Source organism: Somniosus microcephalus, chromosome 2 (assembly GCF_052327205.1).
Source record: "Somniosus microcephalus isolate GS21.2 chromosome 2, FLI_Smic_1.0, whole genome shotgun sequence".
NCBI classification, from domain to species: Eukaryota; Metazoa; Chordata; class Chondrichthyes; order Squaliformes; family Somniosidae; genus Somniosus; species Somniosus microcephalus.
Genome location: NC_140988.1, coordinates 16,174,026 through 16,196,088, shown reverse-complemented (window position 1 = coordinate 16,196,088; position 22,063 = coordinate 16,174,026). Strand labels below are relative to the sequence as shown.

The 22,063-nt window shown below is 47.5% G+C and overlaps 1 protein-coding gene across 6 annotated transcripts in view; it reads right to left on the bottom strand.

The window, feature by feature from the left end:
- fam13a (family with sequence similarity 13 member A) overlaps positions 1-22,063 on the bottom strand; it is a 255,988-nt gene that overhangs the window by 56,443 nt on the left and 177,482 nt on the right. For 4 of the 6 annotated variants that reach the window (XM_086006667.1, XM_086006678.1, XM_086006641.1 and 1 more), the window contains exons 9-12: positions 17,279-17,320; positions 7,769-7,810; positions 5,670-5,849; positions 1,548-1,776 (exon numbers count right to left, since the gene is read on the bottom strand). In XM_086006667.1, the coding sequence (XP_085862793.1) occupies positions 1,548-1,776; positions 5,670-5,849; positions 7,769-7,810; positions 17,279-17,320 (493 nt within the window). The remainder of the gene's footprint in view (positions 1-1,547; positions 1,777-5,669; positions 5,850-7,768; positions 7,811-17,278; positions 17,321-22,063) is intronic. The other 2 variants (XM_086006686.1, XM_086006650.1) reach the window with 1 other exon arrangement.

Here is a 22,063-nt window from a genome sequence, read left to right as displayed (position 1 = left end):
AAAAAAAAACCTTTACATCCTCTGGTTACAAGATCTTTATCAGTGACTTTGTGTGTCATTTGGAGAGTGCATTCGCGTAATTACACAAGAGTTTCAAGGGGCTGTGGGTGTATGTATTAGAACAAAAACTGCACTGGTTCACAGGGTGATGCGCTATCAATTACTCATAAAAGACTGAGAGTTAAGAGAGTAACTAAAGGCTTTTATTAGCAAAGAACAGAGCATGCCTCTCGTGGTTGACTGGGTTCCAAGAAGGCAGGGGGCTGCAGGTCAATCACCTTTATACCTGGGCCTGTGTGGGTGGAGCCAGCCGAGGCATGTTGAGGCATGCATAGGTACAACAGTGTGTAACAACAACAACAACAACAACAGTGGTTTACCACACAGGGTTTTTAGCCTGGGTCAGTAGTGATTGAATTTATCAAAGGTTGTGGGAGGGCTAAGGGTCTCCCACAAGGGTTTAAATTCTCCCAAAACTTGGCTCAATGTACACGGTACAGGCATGGGGATTCATTCTGGACAGTGTCGTGTTGTATGCAATGGCGAATGTAACAAAAGTGCGCTTGGAAAATGGTTCCACGCTTATTATCAAGATTACATTTTGAATGAAAGAAATCCACAGAATCCAGTGCTCCAAATAACTCTTTCATTCCGATGCATCTGAGTGAATCGTTCCTGGCGTTAGTCACAATTTTTGACTATGCTAGTTACAAATTTGCTTAGAGAAGACTGCCTCAACCAAAAGTACGTGCTCTCTGTGCAGACCAGGACACCAATATTGCACAAAGACCGTCCGTCATCCTTCACCCTACCTCCAATACTATTAAGAACTTGCACTTATATGGCACCTTACACGGCAACCCAACGTGCTTCCCAGCCAATGAAGTGCAGGCACTGTTGTAATGTAGGAAACGCAGCAGCCAATAAGATCCCTACGCCCAAATGGTAAGGCCCGAGGTTTCCCCAATATTGGGCCACGGGCCTCATACCAGTGGAGCTGGTGAATCGGGAGCCATGGTTGGGTTGTGGATTCGAGCCCCACTCCAGAGACTTGAGCATGTAATTCAGGCCGACACTCCCATGGCAGTGCTGAGGGAGCGCTGCACTGTCAGAGGCACCACCTTTCGGATGAGGTGTTAAACCGAGGCCCCGTCTGCCCTCTCAGGTGGACATCAAAAATCCCTTGGCACTATTGCGAAGAGTTCTCCCTCGGTGTCCCGGTCAATATTAATCCCTCAACCAACATCGCTAAAAAAAAACCAGATTACCTGGTCGTTGGCTCATTGCTGTTTGTGGTAGCTTGCTGTGCGCAAATTGGCTGCCGCGTTTCCCTACATTACAACAGTGACGACACTTCATTGGCTGTAAAGCGCTTTGGGACGTCCCGAGACCGCGAAAAGCGCGAGAAAAATGCAAGTCCTTCTGCTTTCTAGCTGGCTGACCAACCTCGCTGTACAAAAAGACCAACAGTGTTTGAGTTATCACAGCAATAGTGGCCCCACTGAGGAATTTCTGAACCGTTCTGCCTCGCAAGGTAGGGAACGTACCATTGGAGAATCCTGGTTTTCATTTAGCTCAGAGAGTTTACAACTTGATTTTTGCCTCTTTGGCTTCATGCCTTCCTCGATGTAGCTGCCGTTGCTTTCTTTTAGCTTTTTATCACTGGGCTGGGAAGGTTCTAGAAGCCCCGATCTGCCCTCTTCATTGGTGCTGAACGCAGAGGGAATATTCTCTTTGTTGATGTCGTCCCTGTGGAGCAAGGCAGGTTTGAACAAACTACAAAATGAAATGAAATGGAGCAATTAGGAGGCTAAATGGCAATCAGGGGCTGCCGTCTGCTATTTCGGTTTCAGTAACCTTCTCAACCTGGCAACTTGACAACCAAATGGGACATTTCACAATAATAATAATTGGGGGTGAATTTCCTCAGATCTTCTCGCGTTCAGTTGCCGTCACTTTGGCAAAAGGTTGGTGGAAATCCCGCTGACGCGAGTGAGCGGAGTTTCTGGTGAAGTTACAGCAGGAGAAAACCTGAGGAAAGTCACCCCGGAACCTCCATTTATATATCCCAAAACCTCCATTTATATATCCCAGAACCTCCATTTACACATCCCGGAACCTCCATTTATACATCCCAGAACCTCCATTTATATATCCCAAAACCTCCATTTATACATCCCAGAACCTCCATTTATACATCCCAGAACCTCTTTATATATCCCAGAACCTCCATTTATACATCCCAGAACCTCCATTAATACATCCCAGAACCTCTTTATATATCCCAGAACCTCCACTAATACATCCCAGAACTTCCATTTATACATCCCAGAACCTCCATTAATACATCCTAGAACTTCCATTAATACATCCCAGAACCTCCATTTATACATCCCAGAACCTCCATTTATACATCCCAGAACCTCCATTAATACATCCCGGAACCTCCATTTATACATCCCGGAACCTCCATTTATATATCCCAAAACCTCCATTTATACATCCCAGAACCTCCATTTATACATCCCAGAACCTCCATTTATATATCCCAAAACCTCCATTTATACATCCCAGAACCTCCATTTATACATCCCAGAACCTCTTTATATATCCCAGAACCTCCATTTATACATCCCAGAACCTCCATTAATACATCCCAGAACCTCTTTATATATCCCAGAACCTCCACTAATACATCCCAGAACTTCCATTTATACATCCCAGAACCTCCATTAATACATCCTAGAACTTCCATTAATACATCCCAGAACCTCCATTTATACATCCCAGAACCTCCATTTATACATCCCAGAACCTCCATTAATACATCCCGGAACCTCCATTTATACATCCCGGAACCTCCATTTATACATCCCAGAACCTCCATTAATACATCCCAGAACTTCCATTTATATATCCCAGAACCTCCATTAATACATCCCAGAACCTCCATTAATACATCCCAGAACCTCCATTAATACATCCCAGAACCTCCATTAATACATCCCAGAACTTCCATTTATACATCCCAGAACCTCCATTAATACATCCCAGAACTTCCATTTATACATCCCAGAACCTCCATTAATACATCCCAGAACTTCCATTTATACGTCCCAGAACCTCCATTTATACATCCCAGAACCTCCATTTATATATCCCAGAACTTCCATTTATACATCCCAGAACCTCCATTTATATATCCCAGAACCTCCATGAATACATCCCAGAACCTCCATTAATACATCCCAGAACCTCCATTTATATATCCCAGAACTTCCATTTATACATCCCAGAACCTCCATTAATACATCCCAGAACTTCCATTTATACATCCCAGAACCTCCATTAATACATCCCAGAACTTCCATTTATACATCCCAGAACCTCCATTAATACATCTCAGAACCTCCATTTATACATCCCAGAACCTCCATTTATACATCCCAGAACCTCCATTTATACATCCCAGAACCTCCATTTATTTATCCCAGAACCTCCATTTATTTATCCCAGAACCTCCAGAACGTCTCTCAGCGCTTTGGACTTTTGAAGTGCGGCAACTGACTTAGGAGGCACAGTGAGTTGTGTAGATGGGAGGAGGAAGTTACAAAAGGACATAGACAGACTAAGTGAGTGGGCAACGCTATGACAGAAAGAGTTTAATGTCGGCAAATGCGAGGTCACCCACTCTGGATATGAGAAAGGCAAATCAATATATTTTGTTAATAGTGAGAGTCTAGGGGCTGTAGAGGAGTAAAGGGATTTAGGTGTCCATGTAGACAAATCACTAAAAGCAAGTGCACAGGTACAAAATGTTATCAAAAAGAATAATGGAATGTTGGCCTTTATATCAAGGGGGCTGGAATACAAAGGGAGGAAGTTATGCTTCAGTTGAACAGTGCCTTGGTTAGACGCCATCTGGAGTACTGCGTTCAGTTTTGGGCATCGCATCTCAGGAAGGTGTACTGGCCTTGAAGGGGTACAGTGCAGATTCACCAGAATGATACCGGGACTTAAACTTTTAAATTATGAGGCCAGGTTGCATAAACTTAGTTTGTATTCCCTTAATTTTAGAAGGCTGAGGGGTGATCTGATCGAGGCATTTAAAAAGAAAGGGTTTTGATAGGGTAGATAGAGGGAAACTATTTCCGCTGGTGGGGGGAGTCCAGAACAAGGGGGCAGAACCTTAAAATTAGAGCTAGGCCGTTCAGGAGGAAGCACTTCTTCACACAAGGGGTAGTGGAAATCTGGAACTCTCTCACCCCAAAAGGCTGTGGATGCTGGGGGACAATCTAAATTTTCAAGACTGATCGCTAGATTTTTATTAGGTAAGGGTAGCAAGGGATGTGAAGCAAAGGTGGGTAAATGGAGTTGAGGTGGAACAGGCTCGAGGGGGCTGAATGGCCTCCTCCCGTTCCTATCTTTCAATGACTGCATTCACAGGACATGATGAAAAACCCCATCACGGGGTACGCACAGTAATGGGGCTCGGGACTGACCCTACGCTCTGCTCAATGCTGAGCTGCGTTGTTGTGTGGAGGCAGTAAACGGTAATCGGGAGAACATAAGAAATAGGAGCAGGAGTCGGTCATTTGGCCCCTGGAGCCTGCTCCGCCATTCAATGAGATCATGGCTGATCTTCTACCTCAACTCCACTTTCCTGCACTTTCCCCATATCCCTTGATTCCCTTAATATCCAAAAATCTATCGATCTCTGTCTTGAATATACTCAACAACTGAGCCTCCACAGCCCTCAGGGTAGAGAATTCCAAAGATTCACCACCCTCTGAGTGAAGAAATTTCTCCTCATCTCAGTCCTAAATGGCCGACCCCTTATTCTGAGACTGTGACCCCTGGTTCTAGACTCCCCAGCCAGGGGAAACATCCTCCCTGCATCTACCCTGTCAAGCCCTGTAAGAATTGTGTATGTTTCAATGAGATCACCTCTCATTCTTCTAAACTCTAGAGAATATAGGCCTAGTCTACTCAATCTCTCCTCATAGGACAATCCCCCCCATCCCAGGAATCAGTCTGGTGAACCTTTGTAGCACTCCCTCTATGGCAAGTATATTCCAAGGGAGGCGGGGAGAGCTCGAAGGAGTCAGCCCCACAGAACCAACTCTCGCACACTTCCTCGGATACGGTTCGGGCAGGAACCTTTGGCACGGGTCGTGATCTTGCCGTGACGCCCACAGAGGGTGCGAGCCCTGGGACGAACCACAGGTCAGAGGACTGGTGCACTTGCACAGAAGGCAATAGGAAGAAAGAAAAACCGCATGTAGGATGAGCTGCAAGAATAAAGCGTGTTTATTTAATCATTTGGGGGGCCGGGGGGGTGGGAGGGCTGGGATTTTCTAATTCACCTGAATAAAATTGCCTTTGGATGCAGTGCAGAAATATCACTTCACATGAAGGAAGCTCATTCCTGTTCTTAAACCATCAGCATCAAACCAGCTCTAGTTTTTAAATTATCAATGGTTCATTTATATTTTAAATATACACACATAAACCATACAGTTTTATACATACAAACAGTGCATTGACATTCATTATCAAGATTCAATTATAATCTATCCTTATTTCAAATGCTGTGAAAGATCTTCCGTCAAATATATTGGTTTAAAATGTGCACTCTTATCAAAGAATAGTAATGAAAACATTCCTACATTTCTCTGCTTCTCCGAGATTCATCCTGCTCTTTCAGATGTCTCCTCCTCTGTCTCGCAGAGACTGCTGCAGTCGACAAAGATGTCCCCGATTCAGATTCCTCTGAACTTTGACCCCCACTGCCATGAACGTCAAAGAGATGCTGTTCCACTGCTGACCGGATGGTCCTTTCTATAAAACTGCAAACACACAGAGCTGCTGAGCAATGGGCTGCAGGAATTGCCCCCTTTGAAAAATAAGGATCCTATAATGTGAAATCAGCTCAGGCTAAAATATATACAAACTCCACCGTACAATCCCAAAAGAGCACAGACACATACGCGCGCACACATGCACAGAAGCACATGTGTACACACACACACATGTGCACATATGCACACGCCTGCATGCGCACAAACATACACACACACAAGTGCATGCACACTTGCACGCACGCACACACACTCACACTCACACACACACTCACACGCACTAACTCACGCAGACACATTCACAAGCACGCACATATGGCACAGAACCAAGAGCCTGAAGATTTTACTGATAATGAATAACTGCCAATTAGGTGACCAAACTTCCCTCTGAGCTTGGGCAAGATAAGCTTCATTGCAAAAGCTGCAGATAAACCCAGTGCAAGAGACGACAAAGGAGCCGGAAGAGCCAAATGCACGATCCAATGTCAGGCAATAAATATGAGGATCGACAGAAGGGGGTCGGTCAGGAAGCAACTTCTCTCCCAGTGGCAATTGTCGCAGCTGTGCGGCCTTTCACCTGACGTCTGTCTCAGCTTTGCCGCTGGCCTCCTGCCATGTTCTTGTAGAGCCACAGGGGACGGGGGGGGTGGTTGAGGGGGGCGGGGGGTTGAAGCACATTGGGTCAGCCACGGGGCAGCTGTTGTGTCTCTCCAGGCCGAGGAGGGTGTGCTGGCCGTGCCTCGGCCCACTTCCAGTTTTCCGTCCAGCTGAAAGCCTCTCCCCACGACACAGCTCGGTGAGCTCAGCCTTGCAAGGGTTAAGCAATCTGACGATGTGGCAGTCCAGAGATAGCCTCTTGTCCGTTAAGACTGCTTACGCGATAAACGTAACCATGTCAACACCGCACAATAAGCATCCCATCACACAGAATCAACACAGGGGCTACTGGCTTAGTTCATGAATCTGGTCTTGCTTTCCTAACCTCAGTAACATCGCATTAACGTGCAGAGCTTGATGCGGAAATCTCTCTTAACCGGCAAAATTCAGGAGTAGGTTCAGGTAAGTTTTTTACTATATATATTAGTGGCCATGTAACCGGGGTTCCTGGATCTGTGGCCGTGTAACCGGGGTTCCTGGATCTGTGGCCGTGTAACCGGGGTTCCTGGATCTGTGGCCGTGTAACCGGGGTTCCTGCACCTGTGGCCGTGCAACAGGGACTCCTGGATCTGTGGCCGTGTAACCGGGACTCCTGCACAAGTGCCGTGTAACCGGGGCTCCTGCACCTGTGGCTGTGTTCGGGGCTCTCGTGCCTTGTAAGTATACCTCTCTGTAATCCGGACTTTTTCATCAACCAGCACCACGCCGGTCCCGTCGGTGCCGGATAAAAAAGTTTCCTGTACCAGATATTGTGACTGTTGTGCATTCAAATCGTCAACAGGGATTAGGAGCAGGAATCCTTCTGCTATTTCCTTCTCCAACGTAGGGAACTGAGGCAAACTGTAGCCTATTGCCATCCTGGTTGAGTTGGATTGACCCGAGTTGGCCCCACCTGGTACAATCCTGGGATCGATCCTGCGACCTCCCGGGACAGTCTGCCCAATCCAGTTCAGAGGCCTCCTCGGAGCCCCTAAAACAAAGGCCGCACCGTACGAGAACTGTTTCCTTTTCCCACTTACTGAGCAGTAAGAAGGCAGGGGGATCAGGGGGAGGGCAGCTCTTGTTGCACCGATATACGTTTACGGCTCGGGGGGAGGTCACTCAGCCTGTGCCGGCTCTTTGAAAGAGCTATTCAATTAATCCCACTCCCCTGCTCGTTCCCCCACAGCAACTGGTTCCCCTTCAAGTACATATCCAATCGCAAAGCGAACCCTATCATTTTAAAGAAACAGAAGATAACGTGCACTTACTCCCCTGCTGATGACATGCTGTTGACTGACGACACGTGAGTACTGTAACGACAAATGAAGACGTGCAATTAAGATCATTAATGCACCAGGGAGAAAGGGGTGAGAGAGAGTAAAGACAAGAGGGTCCGGAGCTGACGCCACGCTGGTTCCAGAAGGCTGAGATCGATAGATTTTTGGACTCTAGGGGAATCAGGGGATATGGGGATCGGGCGGGAAAGTGGAGTTGAGTTCGAAGCTCAGCCGTGATCTTATTGAATGGCAGAGCAGGCTCGAGGGGCCGTATGGCCTACTCCTGCTCCTAATTCTTATGTTCTTATATGGCCGCGGAGCCCTTGCTTGAACTTTCTAAGACAAAGGGGGCCATTTTAAGTGGGGAAACTGCCCGGATTGGGTGGGTGGCCTGCTTTTGCAGCCTCCGGCCCATTTTATGTTCCATCGAAGTCAATGGACAGTAAAACTGGGCAGGGTGGTTGGGGGGGGGGGGGGGCGGCGGGCAACCCAGGCAGCCGACCCAATCTCGCCGGGCGGGATTTAGGTTAAATCGACCGCCGAAGCGATGGGAGTCCATCTGTCGGAACAAGTACGGCTCACCGGCACTGTCCGCTGCTCAGGGCAGAGGTTACTGCCGTGGCAACCGGGCCACCATCTTGGTAACCCTCACCTATCTTTCTTATAACACTGCCTCAAAAGGACAGGTATCATTGTAATGTGAAGGAGATATTGGGGGGGCGTAAAGAAAAAACAAACACCAGCACGAACTGACTGATTCCGTGCTCCCAGTGGGAGCTGTGTTCGAAGTGTGAGGGCCAATGGATTTAACCTTATGAGTCTGATTGGAGTAGACTGAGGTAAACGGGAGGGAGAGGAGTGGGTCGGGGAGGAACGTTGAACCCTGTATTAGAAGATGAATTCACTTGGAGTAGATTGAGATAAATGGGAGGGAGGGAAGGGCGGTCTGGAGAGGAACATTAAATCCTGCAGTGAAAGACTTTAATCTTCAACCACGGAAAGGTTTTGTCTTGAAAAATGGAAAATAAGTTGCAGTACGTGGAATAAACCTACAGCGGTGTTGATAGTAACACGATTACTGAACATGCATTCATGAAAGGGTGGAATTAAGAAAAGGGGATCAAGTGGTTTAGGTGCTGTCAATGCTTTTCCAAATTAATACCAGTCATTGAGCGCATAATCTTCAGAAACAACCAGCGATTTACAAGGAAAAAAATACCTTTGGAATGCCAGTAATTCAAGTGATGCAGCCTAAACCTTTGCCTTCAAAATGCTCTCTTTTAGCAATAAAACCCCAGCAGTTAGGGCAGTAAATGCAACAGGTTAAACATTTCTTAACAGGCTCCTGTTTCGTTCATTTAATACACTCTCTTTAATAAGAACACAAGAATTAGGAGTCGGCCATACGGCCCCTCGAGCCTGCTCCGCCATTCAATAAGATCATGGCTGATCTTCGACCGCAACTCCACTTTCCCGTCCGATCCCCATATCCCTTGATTCCCCTTGAGTCCAAAAATCTATCGATCTCAGCCTTTGAATATACTGCACAGCCCTCTGGGGTAGAGAATTCCCAAGATTCATGACCCTCTGAGTGAAGAAATTCCTCCTCATCTCAGTCTTAAATGGCCGACCCCTTATCCTGAGACTATGCCCCCTAGTTCTAGACTCTCCAGCCAGGGGGAAACAACCTCTCAGCATCTACACTGTCGATCCCCCTCAGAATCTGATACGTTTCAATGTGATCGCCTCTCATTCTTCTAAACTCCAGAGATTATAGGTCCAGTCTACTCAATCTCTCCCCAATGGGATAACCCGCTCATCCCAGGGATCAATCGAGTGAACCACAGGGAGTGGTGAGAATGTGGAACTCACTACCACATGGAGTGGTTGAGGCGAATAGCATAGAAGCATGTAAGGTGAAGCTTATATAAACACATGATGGAGAAGTAAGGTGGGAGGAGGCTCGTGTGCAGCATGAACACCGGCACAGACCTGTTGGGCTGAATGCTGTGTTTCTGTGCTGTAAAGTCGATGTAAAAGGACAACGCGCATTTATATACAGCCTGTTGTCTCCTCAGGTCATCCCAAAGCGCTTTTGAAGTTGTAATTTAGGAAACGCAGCAACTAATTTGCACACAGCAAGATCCCAAAAGCAGCTTTGATCCAAATGGCTGGTTAATCTGTTTTGGTGGTGTTGACTATCGGTGCGCGATAGACGGAGATAAATATTGGCCAGGACACGGGGAGAATGCTCCTGTTCCTCTTCGAATAACGTCACGGGACCTTTAACATCCACCTGAACAGGCAGATGGGGCCTCGGTCAAAATGCGGCAACTCCGAAAGTGCAGCTATAATGAAGGCCTGGTGTGCGTACAGCAGATTAAATACAGTGCACAGGATAGGCTGATCAGTTCCTCTTCTCTAAATGGTCAGCAGCCGAATTTATACGACCGTTTCACTGGACTTCTGCTGCGACTGCGGTGCCAGCCCGGCATTTGAGTTTCCAACTCGCTGGCGCCTGTGAAAACGAGATGCCCGCCCACTGACCCTATAAACTCTGGCAGGGTCAGCACTGGAGGGCGCTGGTTTGGTGCAATCCTGGGGCACAGCCCGCCCTCTCCGTGAACATCGTGGAGAAGGGCCAACCGCTAAGTTCTGCAGCAGCCAGATACTCTCCAGCTCTAGTACGATAGCAAAATACTGCGGGTGCTGGAAATCCGAAATAACAACAGAAAATGCTGGAGAAACTCAGCAGGCCAGGCAACATCCGTGGAGAGAGAAATAGAGTCAACGTTTCAGGTCAAAACTTTGACGAAGGGTTTCGACCTGAAACGTTGACTCTATTTCTCTCTCCACGGATGTTGCCTGGCCTGCTGAGTTTTTCCAGAATTTTCTGTTGTTATTTACCCTCCAGCTCTAATCTGCTCAGGGCAAAAGAGACCCGTCACCTGACGGCACTGTGCTGTCTGCAGCAGGGCGAGGTGGACATCCCGCACCGTGTGCACCCCAAGGAAACTCAGCTCAGTAAAACCAACTGGAAGAGACCTTTGCCTTGCTGTGCATTTCTACCACTTTCTCTTTGAGTTTCCAGCGCTGGCGAGCTTTCTACCTCATTATGAAAATGGGCTTTGCTTTCATTAAGAAAGCTTCCTTAGAGTAAAAGGGGAATTCTACAAGGCCTGGCAGAGGTACGGCATGTTACTACAAACTCCCACGTTGCTACGTGTACTTTGTTTTCTTTGTACCAGCACGGAGCTGTCGAAAGACACGACACACCTCAATTTGGTCTTTCAAGTTACTGAAGAGACTTCAGTTCTTCCAGCAGCACTGTCTGTAGTGTTGCCAACTCTGGTTGGATGTATTCCAGGCGGTTGCATCACATGAACTCCCGCCGCGTGGCCCCGCCCCCGCCCCCGGCATTGGTTGCCTGACAGGTGCATCACACGACGCACCCACTTCCCACGGCCAATTAGAAAGCAAAGAGACTCCTCGTCGCCCGACTGGATGATTCTCCACTGTCAAGCAAACAGCCTTTTCTTTTTCCATCTCCAATATTTTTCAGAACAAAAGTGCCCAAAGAAAATAAAAAATATATATTTTTTTAATAAACCAATGATTTTTCTCCCGGGTGTTACTCGCAGCAGTTTCCAGGAGATTAATCTTGCATTCCCGGAGTCTCCAGGGCAATCCTGTATGGAGGCTTTTTAAAAAATTCATTTATGGGATGTGGGCATCTCTGGCAAGGCCGGCATTTATTGCCCATCCCTAATTGCCCTTGAGAAGGTGCTGGTGAGCCGCCTTCTTGAACCGCTGCAGTCCGTGTGGTGAAGGTACTCCCACAGTGCTGTTAGGGAGGGAGTTCCAGGATTTTGACCCAGCGATGATGAAGGATCAGCGATATACTTCTAAGTCAGGGTGGTGTGTGACTTGGAGGGGAACTTGGAGGTGGTGGTGTTCCCATGCGCCTGCTGCCCTTGTCCTTCTAGGTGGAAGAGGTCGCCGGTTTGGGAGGTGCTGCTGAAGAAGCCTTGGCGAGTTGCTGCAGTGCATCTTGTAGATGGTACACACTGCAGCCACGGTACACCGGTGGTGGAGGGAGTGAATGTTTAAGGTGGTGGATGGGGTGCCAATCAAGCGGGCTGCTTTGTCCTGGATGGTGTCGAGCTTCTTGAGTGTTGTTGGAGCTGCACTTATCAAGGCAAGTGGAGAGTATTCCATCACACTCCTGACTTGTGCCTTGTAGATGGTGGAAAGGCTTTGGGGAGTCAGGAGGTGAGACACTTGCCGCAGAATACCCAGCCTCTGACCTGCTCTTGTTTTATTTTTATTTATTTAGCTGTTAAACCGAAAGCTTCTGAAAATACTTTTCCTATTGCTCAACCAATCTTTTTACATTCCTATTTGGACGTGAAACAATCAGACTAACCAAATAAGGGGTGTGCCTGACAAGACAGTGTAAAGGTTCCCTTCCAGCAAAAGGAATGCAATGAACCAGCCTTAGTCAATGATTGATGAACGAGCAGGATAATACAGGAAAACAACAGCAAGCATGGAGACGGACTGTTTGTGTGGAAAAACACTAGACACCCTAGTGTTCAAAAAATATATAGATTTATAAAATCTAAAAGAAACCGAGAGGCTGAATCGGTTTCAGTCAGTGTTTTTGCAGTCTCTGCCATTTTACAACGCATTCCAGCTCCTTTAAGACTTGGCACGACAACATAGTTCATACTTGTGTGAACAAGGTACTTCACACGGCCAGCATCTTCGAGTTCAAATAAAAACCCAACTGGTTCACTAATGTTCTTGATGAGGAGGAATTTCTTCACTCAGGGGGTTTGTGAATCTTTGGAATTCTCTGCCCCAGAGGGCTGTGCATGCTGAGTCTTTTGAGTAGATTCAAGGCTGAGATCGATAGATTTTTGGACTCTCGGGGAATCAACAGATATGGGGATCGGGCGGGAAAGTGGAGTTGAGGTCGATGATCAGCCATGATCTTATTGAATGGCGGAGCAGGCTCGAGGGGCCGTATGGCCGACTCCTGCTCCTGTTTCTTATGTTCTTATAGGGAAGGAAACCTGATGTCCTTACCCCGGTCTAAAAGGGAAAATTTGCAGGGCTACGGGGAAAGAGCGGGGGGAGTGAGACTAATTGGAGAGCTCCTTCAAAGAGCCGGCACAGGCACTATGGGCCGAATGGCCTTCTGCTATGCTGTACGATTCTGTAACTGAGCTGAAGAACATTCTTTGTCTTTCCTCGATGTTAATGCACCAGAGCGACAGTGAAAGGACTCTTGGTTTTGATATCTCCACAGCCGGCCAGCTTTTACGTCCAGAGAGTTCCATTCACCGGTAGGCCAGAAATTTTCAGCAGTACCTTTTTTCCCCAGGAATATCGAAGCCCCACGAAGAACCAAACTGACTACCTACAATGCCCACCCGTATCCTGTCCCGGTTTTCAACTACTTCAATCTGCTTTCGCAAGGGAGAGCCTGGCTGCCGGACCAAGCTGTGGCTGGCCTCCTGTCAACCGTGAATGACCGGACGTGCACTTGTAACAGGTTTATATCGGTGACTGCAACTACCCATCCGCCCAGTTCCCTCCAGGTAAGCGCGGTTAAAAATCACCCCCCTTCTTGCATGGGATTCGAATAGGAGGTCCCGGAGGTGAAAGGCCAATGGACCAGCTTACTGTGGCATTCCGTCCTTCATAGAAACATAGAAGATAGGAGCAGGAGTAGGCCATTCGGCCCCTCGAGCCTGCTCCGCCATTTAATGAGATCATGGCTGATCATCCAAATTCAGTACCCTGTCCCTGCTTTCTCCCCATATCCCTTGATCCCTTTATCTTTAAGAAATATATCTAACTCCTTCTTGAATATATTTAATGAATTGGCCTCCACTGCCTTCTGTGGTAGAGAATTCCACAGGTTCACCACTCTCTGGGTGAAGAAATTCCTCCTCATCTCAGTCCTAAATGGCTTACTCCTTATCCTTAGACTGTGACCCCTGGTTCTGGACTCCCCGCCATCGGGAACATCCTTCCTCCATCTAGTCTGTCTAGTCCTGTTAGAATTTTATAAGTTTCAATGAGATCCCCTCTCATTCTTCTAAACTCCAGCGAGTATAAGCCCAATTGACCCAATCTCTCCTCATACGTCATTCCTGTCCTCTTCGTTTCTTAAAAAAAAAGGAAAAATTAAAATCCTACTTCACTCCGTCCTGTTCTCAAGTTTTACTCCTCAGGAAATGTTTGGACTACAAATCCGGTAACTTTCCCCCCTCAACTAACTTGGTAACCCCACTTAATGAAGAGCTGGCTGCTGTGTATAGTCTAATGTGTTTCTCTGTAATGGCCAAGTAAGTACCGTACTGCGAACAATGAGAGCAAAATGACCTACCTACATGCACTGCAATGTGAAAGGTGGGGGGGGGTGGTGGCGGGGAGAGAAGGCAATAGGAAAAGTACTGTAACTGGCAACAAGTGACCCTGAGGCTCGGTCTAATCTATTTGTTGATCCACTGCCAGCCAAAAATTGCTCAGCAGGCTTACACAAAACATTTATAGTTTGCTAGCAAACATTTTCGGAGCCAGAAAAAAAAAAGGAAAGAAAAATACAAAGTTTACCTAGGCTTGGCCACACACAGAGTCAACAGTTCCTTTGTGCATCTGTGCCTATCAATCCAAAGATCTGAGACCCTCTTGTACCAACTCCAATTCATGAGCAGATGGCGTAAGCTCACGGATTGTATTGAGTGCCCGATGTTGTATTGAACAAGTCAACGGCATAGTGGTCGAGTTCCTTGGTTTTTAACCTGTCTACCAATTAATGTTAAACATAAGTGGGGATGATATTGGAATCACAGAGTCTTACAGGACAGAAAGGAGGTGATTCGGCCCATTGTGCCTATGTCGGTTCTTTGAAAGAGTGCTCCAATTTGTCCCACACCGCCCACCCCCTGCCCTGCGATTTTTTTCTTTTCAAGTATTTATCCAAATCCTCTTTGAGAGTTACTATTGAATCTGCTTCTACCTCCCTTTGAGGCAGCGTATTCCAGATCACGACAACGCGCTGCGTAAAAAATACGCCTCATTTCCCCTCCTGGTTCTTTTGCCAATTATTTTATTTCAGTGTCCTCTGGTTACTGACCCTCCTGTCAGTGGAAACAGCTTCTCCCTATGTACTCTATCAAAATCTTTCATAACACATCCATTAAATCTCCCCTTATCCTTCTCTTAAAGAACTGCTTTGCCTGACACCGTAGTGTGTTCAATCAGTTTCCTCACACGTGGGGCTGCCCCCCCCCACAACCCGCCTCTCTCCACTGATGCTAATTAAGCTTTTTGTCAGCTGTGGCTCAGTGGGCGGCACCCTTGCCTCTGAGTCAGAAGGTTGTGGGTTCAAGTCCCACTCCAGAGACTTGAGCACAGAAATCCAGACTGACACTCCAGTGCAGGGCTGAGGGAGTGCTGCCCTGTCGGAGGTGCCGTCTTTCGGATGAGACGTTAAACCTGCCCTCTCAGGTGGACGTAAAAGATCCCATGGCACGATTTAGAAGAAGAGCAGGGGAGTTATCCCCTGGTGTCCTGGGGCCAATATTTATCCCTCAGTCAACGTCACTAAAACAGATTATCTGGTCATTATCACACTGCTGTTTGTGGGAGCTTGCTGTGCGCAAATTGGCTGCCGCGTTTCCTACATCACAACAACGACTACACTTCAAAAAGTACTTCATTGGCAGTGAAGTGCTTTGGGACATCCAGTAGCCATGAAAGGTGCTATATAAATGCAAGACTTTCTTTTTTTCCCCCCCCATCCACTGGGCTTAGCACCTTTGCGAAGCAGCCCATCAGTATTCAGTGTTCACAACAGATATTTAAACCAGGACTATCCGTTCCGGTAGAATACGGCACAATTATGAAGGGGTGAGCTTAGCACCCTCACAACGCCTGCGCTCCCGACTCTGATGGAATTGTCCAATTTAAGGAGTTTTTTTTGTCTGTGGTGGTCTCCCAGCACGTTCCGAAGAAGCCCGCCTTGTGGGGGGGGGGGGGGGGGCGGGGGAGATGGGCAATGGCCGCGGCAGGTCTTGAACACCCGCCACAGCGTAGCGTGGTCGGTTACCGCCGGGTTTGCCCCGCCACCATATTTAAAGAAACCCTACCTTGGCCGGTGAAATCGACTGCACCGGGGAAAGGCTCCTTATTGCTTTCTTCCAGTAATTAGGTAGTTCCGGTAGTGATACAAAGTGAGGATCTGGTTTCTGTATAACTCAATGGACATTCCACATGTACGCTGATGACACCCAGCTCTACCTCGCCACCACCTTTCTCCACCCCTCCACTGCCTCTGATTTGCCATACTGTTGATCCGACATCAAGTACCTTTCCTCCCATTAAATATTGACTTCAGTCCCTGCCACAGACTCTGTTCCCTAGCTACCGATTCCATACCTCTCCCTGGCCACTGTCTGAGGCTTAACCAGACGGTTTGCAACCTCGGTGTCCTATTTGACCACATATCCTTTCCATCACCAAGACTGCCTACTTTCACCTCTGTAATATCGCCCGTCTCTGCCCCCCTGCCTCAGCCCATTGGTTGCTCAAACCCTCGCTCATGCCTTGTTACCTCCAGACTCGACTATTCCAACGCACTCCTGACCAACCACCCACCTTCCACCCTCCATAAACTTCAGCTCATCCAAAACTCGGCTGCCCCGTGTCCTAACTCGCACCGAGTCCCGTTCACTCATCACCCCCTGTCCTCGCTGACCTACACTGGCTCCCGGTCCGGCAACACCTCGAATTTAAAATTCTCATCCTGGTGTTGTAATCCCTCCATGGCCTCGCCCCTCCCTATCTCTGTAACCTACAGCCCCTAAACCCCAGAGATATCTACGCTCCTCCAATTCTGGCCTCTTGCGCATCCCCGATTTCCATCAGCCCACTATTGGCGGCCGTGCCTTCAGCTGTCTAGGCCCTAGGCTCTGGAATTCCCTCCCTAAACCTTTCCACCTCTCTCCTCCTTTAAGTCTCTCTTTAAGATGTATCTCTGTAACCAAGCTTTTGGTCACCTGTCCTAACTTATCTTTCTGTGACTTGGTGTCAAGTTTGTGTTTGATAACGCTCCTGTGAAGCACCTTCGGACATTTTACTATGTTAAAGGCACTATATGAATGCCGATTTTTGTTGTTACTGATATATTCAACCGCTCTGAGATATCAGTAATCTTACTGCTGATCGATAGAGTTCTACGGGAGCTTGAAAGTCTCTGCTTCATTTCTGACATGACTGAGTTGCTGACAACTATTAGATAAATGTAATTAAATATTCGCCCTTCAGCAATCCTCCATTTTAACAATCAGTTAACCAGTCAAGACTCTGAGACTCCATTTAGCCGGCGGAGGTCTTGGCTTGGCTGAATCAAACGCTGCCTCTTAGTATTTCAAAAAGTAATCCCCGATCAGTGAAAATGCGACAAAATGATCTTAGAAAATTTACCTTAAGTAAAATGGGGACATCGGCCGATCATCTTCTTGAGAGCTGAAAGATAAGAGAAACTTGCTTAAGTCCACCTGTGCTATAAAACATACAGAAGCTGTGATTTTCTCTGCATTTTTGCTGTTAAGTAAATCCTGCCATTGTTTTCAGTCCCCGCCACAAACTCCGTTCCCCAGCCACTGACTCCATCCCTCTCCCTAACATCTGTCTGAGGCTGAACCACACTGTTCGCAACCTTAGTGTCGTATTTGACCCTGAAATGAGCTTCTGACCACATATCCGTGTCATCACTAAGACCGCCTACTTCCACCTCCGTAACATCGCCTGTCTCCGCCCCTGCCACAGTTCATCTGCTGCTGAAATCCTCATCCATGCCTTTCTTACCTCTAGACTTGACTATTCCAACGCACTCCTGGCTGGCCTCCCATCTTCTACCCTCCGTAAACTTGAGGTGATGCAAAACTCGGCTGCCCGTGTCCTAACTCGCACCAAGTCCCGTTCACCCATCACCCCTGTGCTCGCTGACCTACATAGGCTCCCAGTTAAGCAACGCGTCATTTTTAAAATTCTCATTCTTGTTTTCAAATCCTTCCATGGTCTCGCCCCTCCCTATCTCTGTAATCTCCTCCGCCCCACAACCCTCCGAGATCTGAACGCTCCACCAATTTTGGCTTCTTGAGCATCCGCGATTTTAATCGCTGCACCACTGGTGGCCGTGCCTTCAGCTGTCACGGCCCTAAGCTCTGGAATTCCCTCCTTAAACCTCTCACTCCTCCTTTGAGAGGCTCCTTATACCTACCTCTTTGACCAATATCTCATGTGACTCGGTATCAAATTTTGCTCGAATACGCTCCTGTGAAGCGCCTTGGGGCGTTTTACCATGTTAAAGTCGCTATATAAATAAAAGTCGTGGCTGTTCCCGGCAACTAACGTGCACCGAAAGCACCAGCCTGCCGTCAATTTTAAACCGGGCCACAAAGACTCACGGACTTCTCAGTGGAGGCTGATACCTGGGATGGCAGGAATGACGTACGAGGAGAGATTGTGTCAATTGGGCTTATACTCACTGGAGTTTAGAAGATTGAGAGGGGATCTCATCGAAACCTATAAAATTCTGTCAGGTCTGGACAGACTAGATGCAGAAAGGATGTTTCTGATGGCCAGGGAGTCCAGAACCAGGGGTCATAGTCTAAGGATAAGGGGTAAGCCATTTAGGACTGAAATGAGGAGGAATTTCTTCACCCAGAGAGTGGTGAACCTATGGAATTCTCTGCCACAGAGGATGGTGGAGGCCAGTTCATTAAATATATTCAAGAAAGAGTTGGATATATTTCTTGAGGCTAAAGGGATCAAGGGATATGGGGAGAAGGCAGGGACAGGGTACTGAATTTGGATGATCAGCCATGATCTCATTGAATGGCGGAGCAGGCTCGAGGGGCCGAATGGCCTACTCCTGCTCCTATCTTCGATGAAATACCGTAGGATACACTCTACCTGCATATCTCCCACAGAATTTACAGCACAGAAACACGCCATTCGGCCCAACTGGTCCATGCTCCACATGAGCCTCCGCCCATCACTCTTCATCTAACTCTAACAGCATAACCTTCTATTCCTTTCTCCCTCTTGTACCTATCTAGCTTCCCCTTAGGTGCGTCTATGCTTTTCGCTTCAACCGTTCCCCGTGGTAGCGCGTTCCACATTCTAATCACTCTCTGGGTAAAGAGGTTCCTCCTGACTATCTTACATTTATGGCCCCCACACTCATATCCCTCACTTTTAAGGCGAATGTAGCATTCATGTATAATTTGGCCCTCCCTCCATGTGTTGGCTTTTGGTTACATGCCCTTGCAGGAGCAACTGATCAGCAGGGAAGCTTGATACAGTTGTGCATGCTGAGATGTGCGGCGAGAGAGCACGTGACTGGCCTGCAGCTCTCTGAATGAGCTGGTTAGTGCCTGCCTCTGCACAAAATCCCAGAATGAGAGACACACAGTGAGACAAAGCGTGAGATGAGCTACACTGAAGCCTCCCTTTATAGCTGGCCTGGCTAGCCAATACATTTTGAATTAATCGTTAAGGCGAAGTTAATTTTAGACCCCCTTGTCACCATATACCTGGGAGGGGGATCTGTACTGTGCGTAGTTCACTCTTAAGCAACAAACCGATTCAAGAGCCTGGTAGAAGAGCCGTTAGGCATTGACACCATGACTGGCAACACCAGTAAAGTGTGGCAGGCACTAAGTGGGTTGGGCGCCCGCCATTTGCTGATCCCGGCGTAAGTTTAAGGGTCACTGGCCCGCAGATTTTCTAAACCGTTAACAAGTTTTTTTTTTGGTTTAAAGCTGCTGACCGATTTAAGCTGTTGTGTATTTGCTTAAAGACATTGTACGGCCTGTTCTCTTTTTATTTCATTTGTTATTTCATTAAGAGTCAGTAAATGAGGCAGGATCGACACGAACCACACGTCTAGCACTTCCATTTCTTAGTGCACTGACCTCACGGGTCGTAAATGAGACCACCGCGATGCCCCTGTGGCTGACCACGTACCGGCAACGTTTGCACCTAAACAACAAGCCGCCATGAACCAGGTACCAGAAGCGGTCGGTTTGCTAAGGAGACCCTACATCAGGAAGTTGTCAACACCTTCTGGCTGGAGGGGAGAAAATTGATGGGAGGGTTGGGAACAGCACAGAGGCGGCAGTAAAGTTGTGGTTTCATAAAGGAATGGGTGCAGGCGGACAAGTCTGAAGCAGCCAGCCTTCAGTGAAGAAAAATAAAACCCGAACAATTGGGAAATAGTGACCGCAACACGTTCAATGTAAAAACAGAGAAAGATAAATGAACTATCAAAAGTAATGGTACTGGATTGGGGTGGGGGGATTTAAATCCCCAAAGTTCCGTGAGATAGGAAGGGATCCGGCATAAATTAACCTGACAGAAAAAATTACCAAACAGCTTGACATCCCTTTTATTAACCAGGGCATCTTGGTTATAATTGTCACAATTTAGATGTAACTTATTTTGCTCAGCAGAAAACCAGGAAAAATCAATCGAATATTGATCAAATGCTTTCGACACCGAAAGCCACATGGTTAATTTCTAGTTGATTTCTGGCCCGGGAGCTCGCTCTGTACTTGAGCCACTTTTACGATGATAAAGGATGAACGGGTAAGGGAGGCGACTGCTTTGCTCCGTGACCAACGGCGCAAAAATCTTGATGCCGATTCCAATCGTCCTCCTCGGCCTGGTAAGAAATTTGATGAGAAGGTTTTGAAAAGTGGCTCAGGAATAAAAACGAGAGGTCATTTGGCTTGACTGGTGTGGCCTGCTATGGGTGTTTTCCGATTTAGTAGCTTTATAAAGTCTCGGAAGCGAACCAAAGGTGGGCAAGTATCTAATACTGTGTCGTGTAAACAACTCCCTTCATCTGTCATTGTTCCTTCAGTGGCAGCAATACAGGGCTCTGGCGATTCCCTGCATTCTTCTCCCTCTTAGGCACTCCCTCGGAACCGAGGATGACTTGCTTCCACATTAAAAATGAGTTTGCAGGTGACTGATGAGTCCAATGCGGGACCTACTGGGCTGGATTTTCATTCAGCAGTCGGGAAGGAGGCGGGACTACAACGTTTGGGTTTTAGTCCCGCCTCCATTGACGTCCGGCCAATCCACATGTGTTTCCCTTGATTGACCTTGTTGAGCCCGCCCAGCACATACAGCAACTCACCAAGCACTGCCTGGCTACCTACACACTGCTCAATACCACCGTATAACAAGAGTTCCAGATGCTATCTACTGCATTTTAGTATCGGAGGAACTCTTCCAATATTAACAATAGAAGTATATAAAACTTCACCCAAATAGATCATTTGTAATGTCTATTAATAAAAACAGCTTAATCCTGTGGTTTCGAGTTGCCATTCCACATTACAGTGATCTTTCAAGTTGGAAACCACAATTCATTGCGTGATTTGCTGGTTCAAGTCTGCTACTGTGGCCATCCAATAGAGATCAGAAAGTCACTTGCACGGGAGGCAGTGAATGCCTGTAACCCAGGTTCAGCTTCTAGGAACGTGAAACTGGAAGCAGACAAGATTGACTTTCACAGATTACAGGACTTTGACTGAATCACAGCTTTGTGGCCTCCCCTTTCATCTCTCCCTTAATTAGTCATTCACCTCGGTGCTCAGTTTGTGGGATCATGCTGGAAAGTGGGATTAGGCTGGATCGCTCTTTTTCATCCGGCACAGACACGATGGGCCGAATGGCCTCTTTCTGTGCTGTAGTCTTTTCATCAAGACTAACGCAGAAACAGCAGTATATGTGCAAAGGGAAGCCACTGGTCTGACAGTGCTCTGAATTCTGGTGGTGACAGGCTATCTCGAGGAGGTTGTTTTGCCCAACGGGCTGCAGTATAACTTCTGCCAACGCAAAAACGTTTAAATCTTCAAATAAAAAGATTCAGGTCGCAAGCAGTCTGCTGGAACACCCAACAAAGTTTAAAAAACGCCGCTAAAGAGCCAACGGGATGCTTCCTCCAAAAAACCTTAACACCACTGTTCATGTCAGCCGTGCCTCAGTGGGTAGCACCCCCCACCTCTGAGTCAGAATGGTCATGGGACTTGGTCACATAACCCAAGACTGACACTCCAGTGTAGTACTGAGGGAGTGCTGCACTGTCGGAGGTGCCGTCTTTTGGATGAGACGTTAAAACCGAGGTGTCTGCCCTCTCAGGTGGACTTGACGATCCCATGGCACTATTTTGGAGAAGAGCAGGGAACTCCG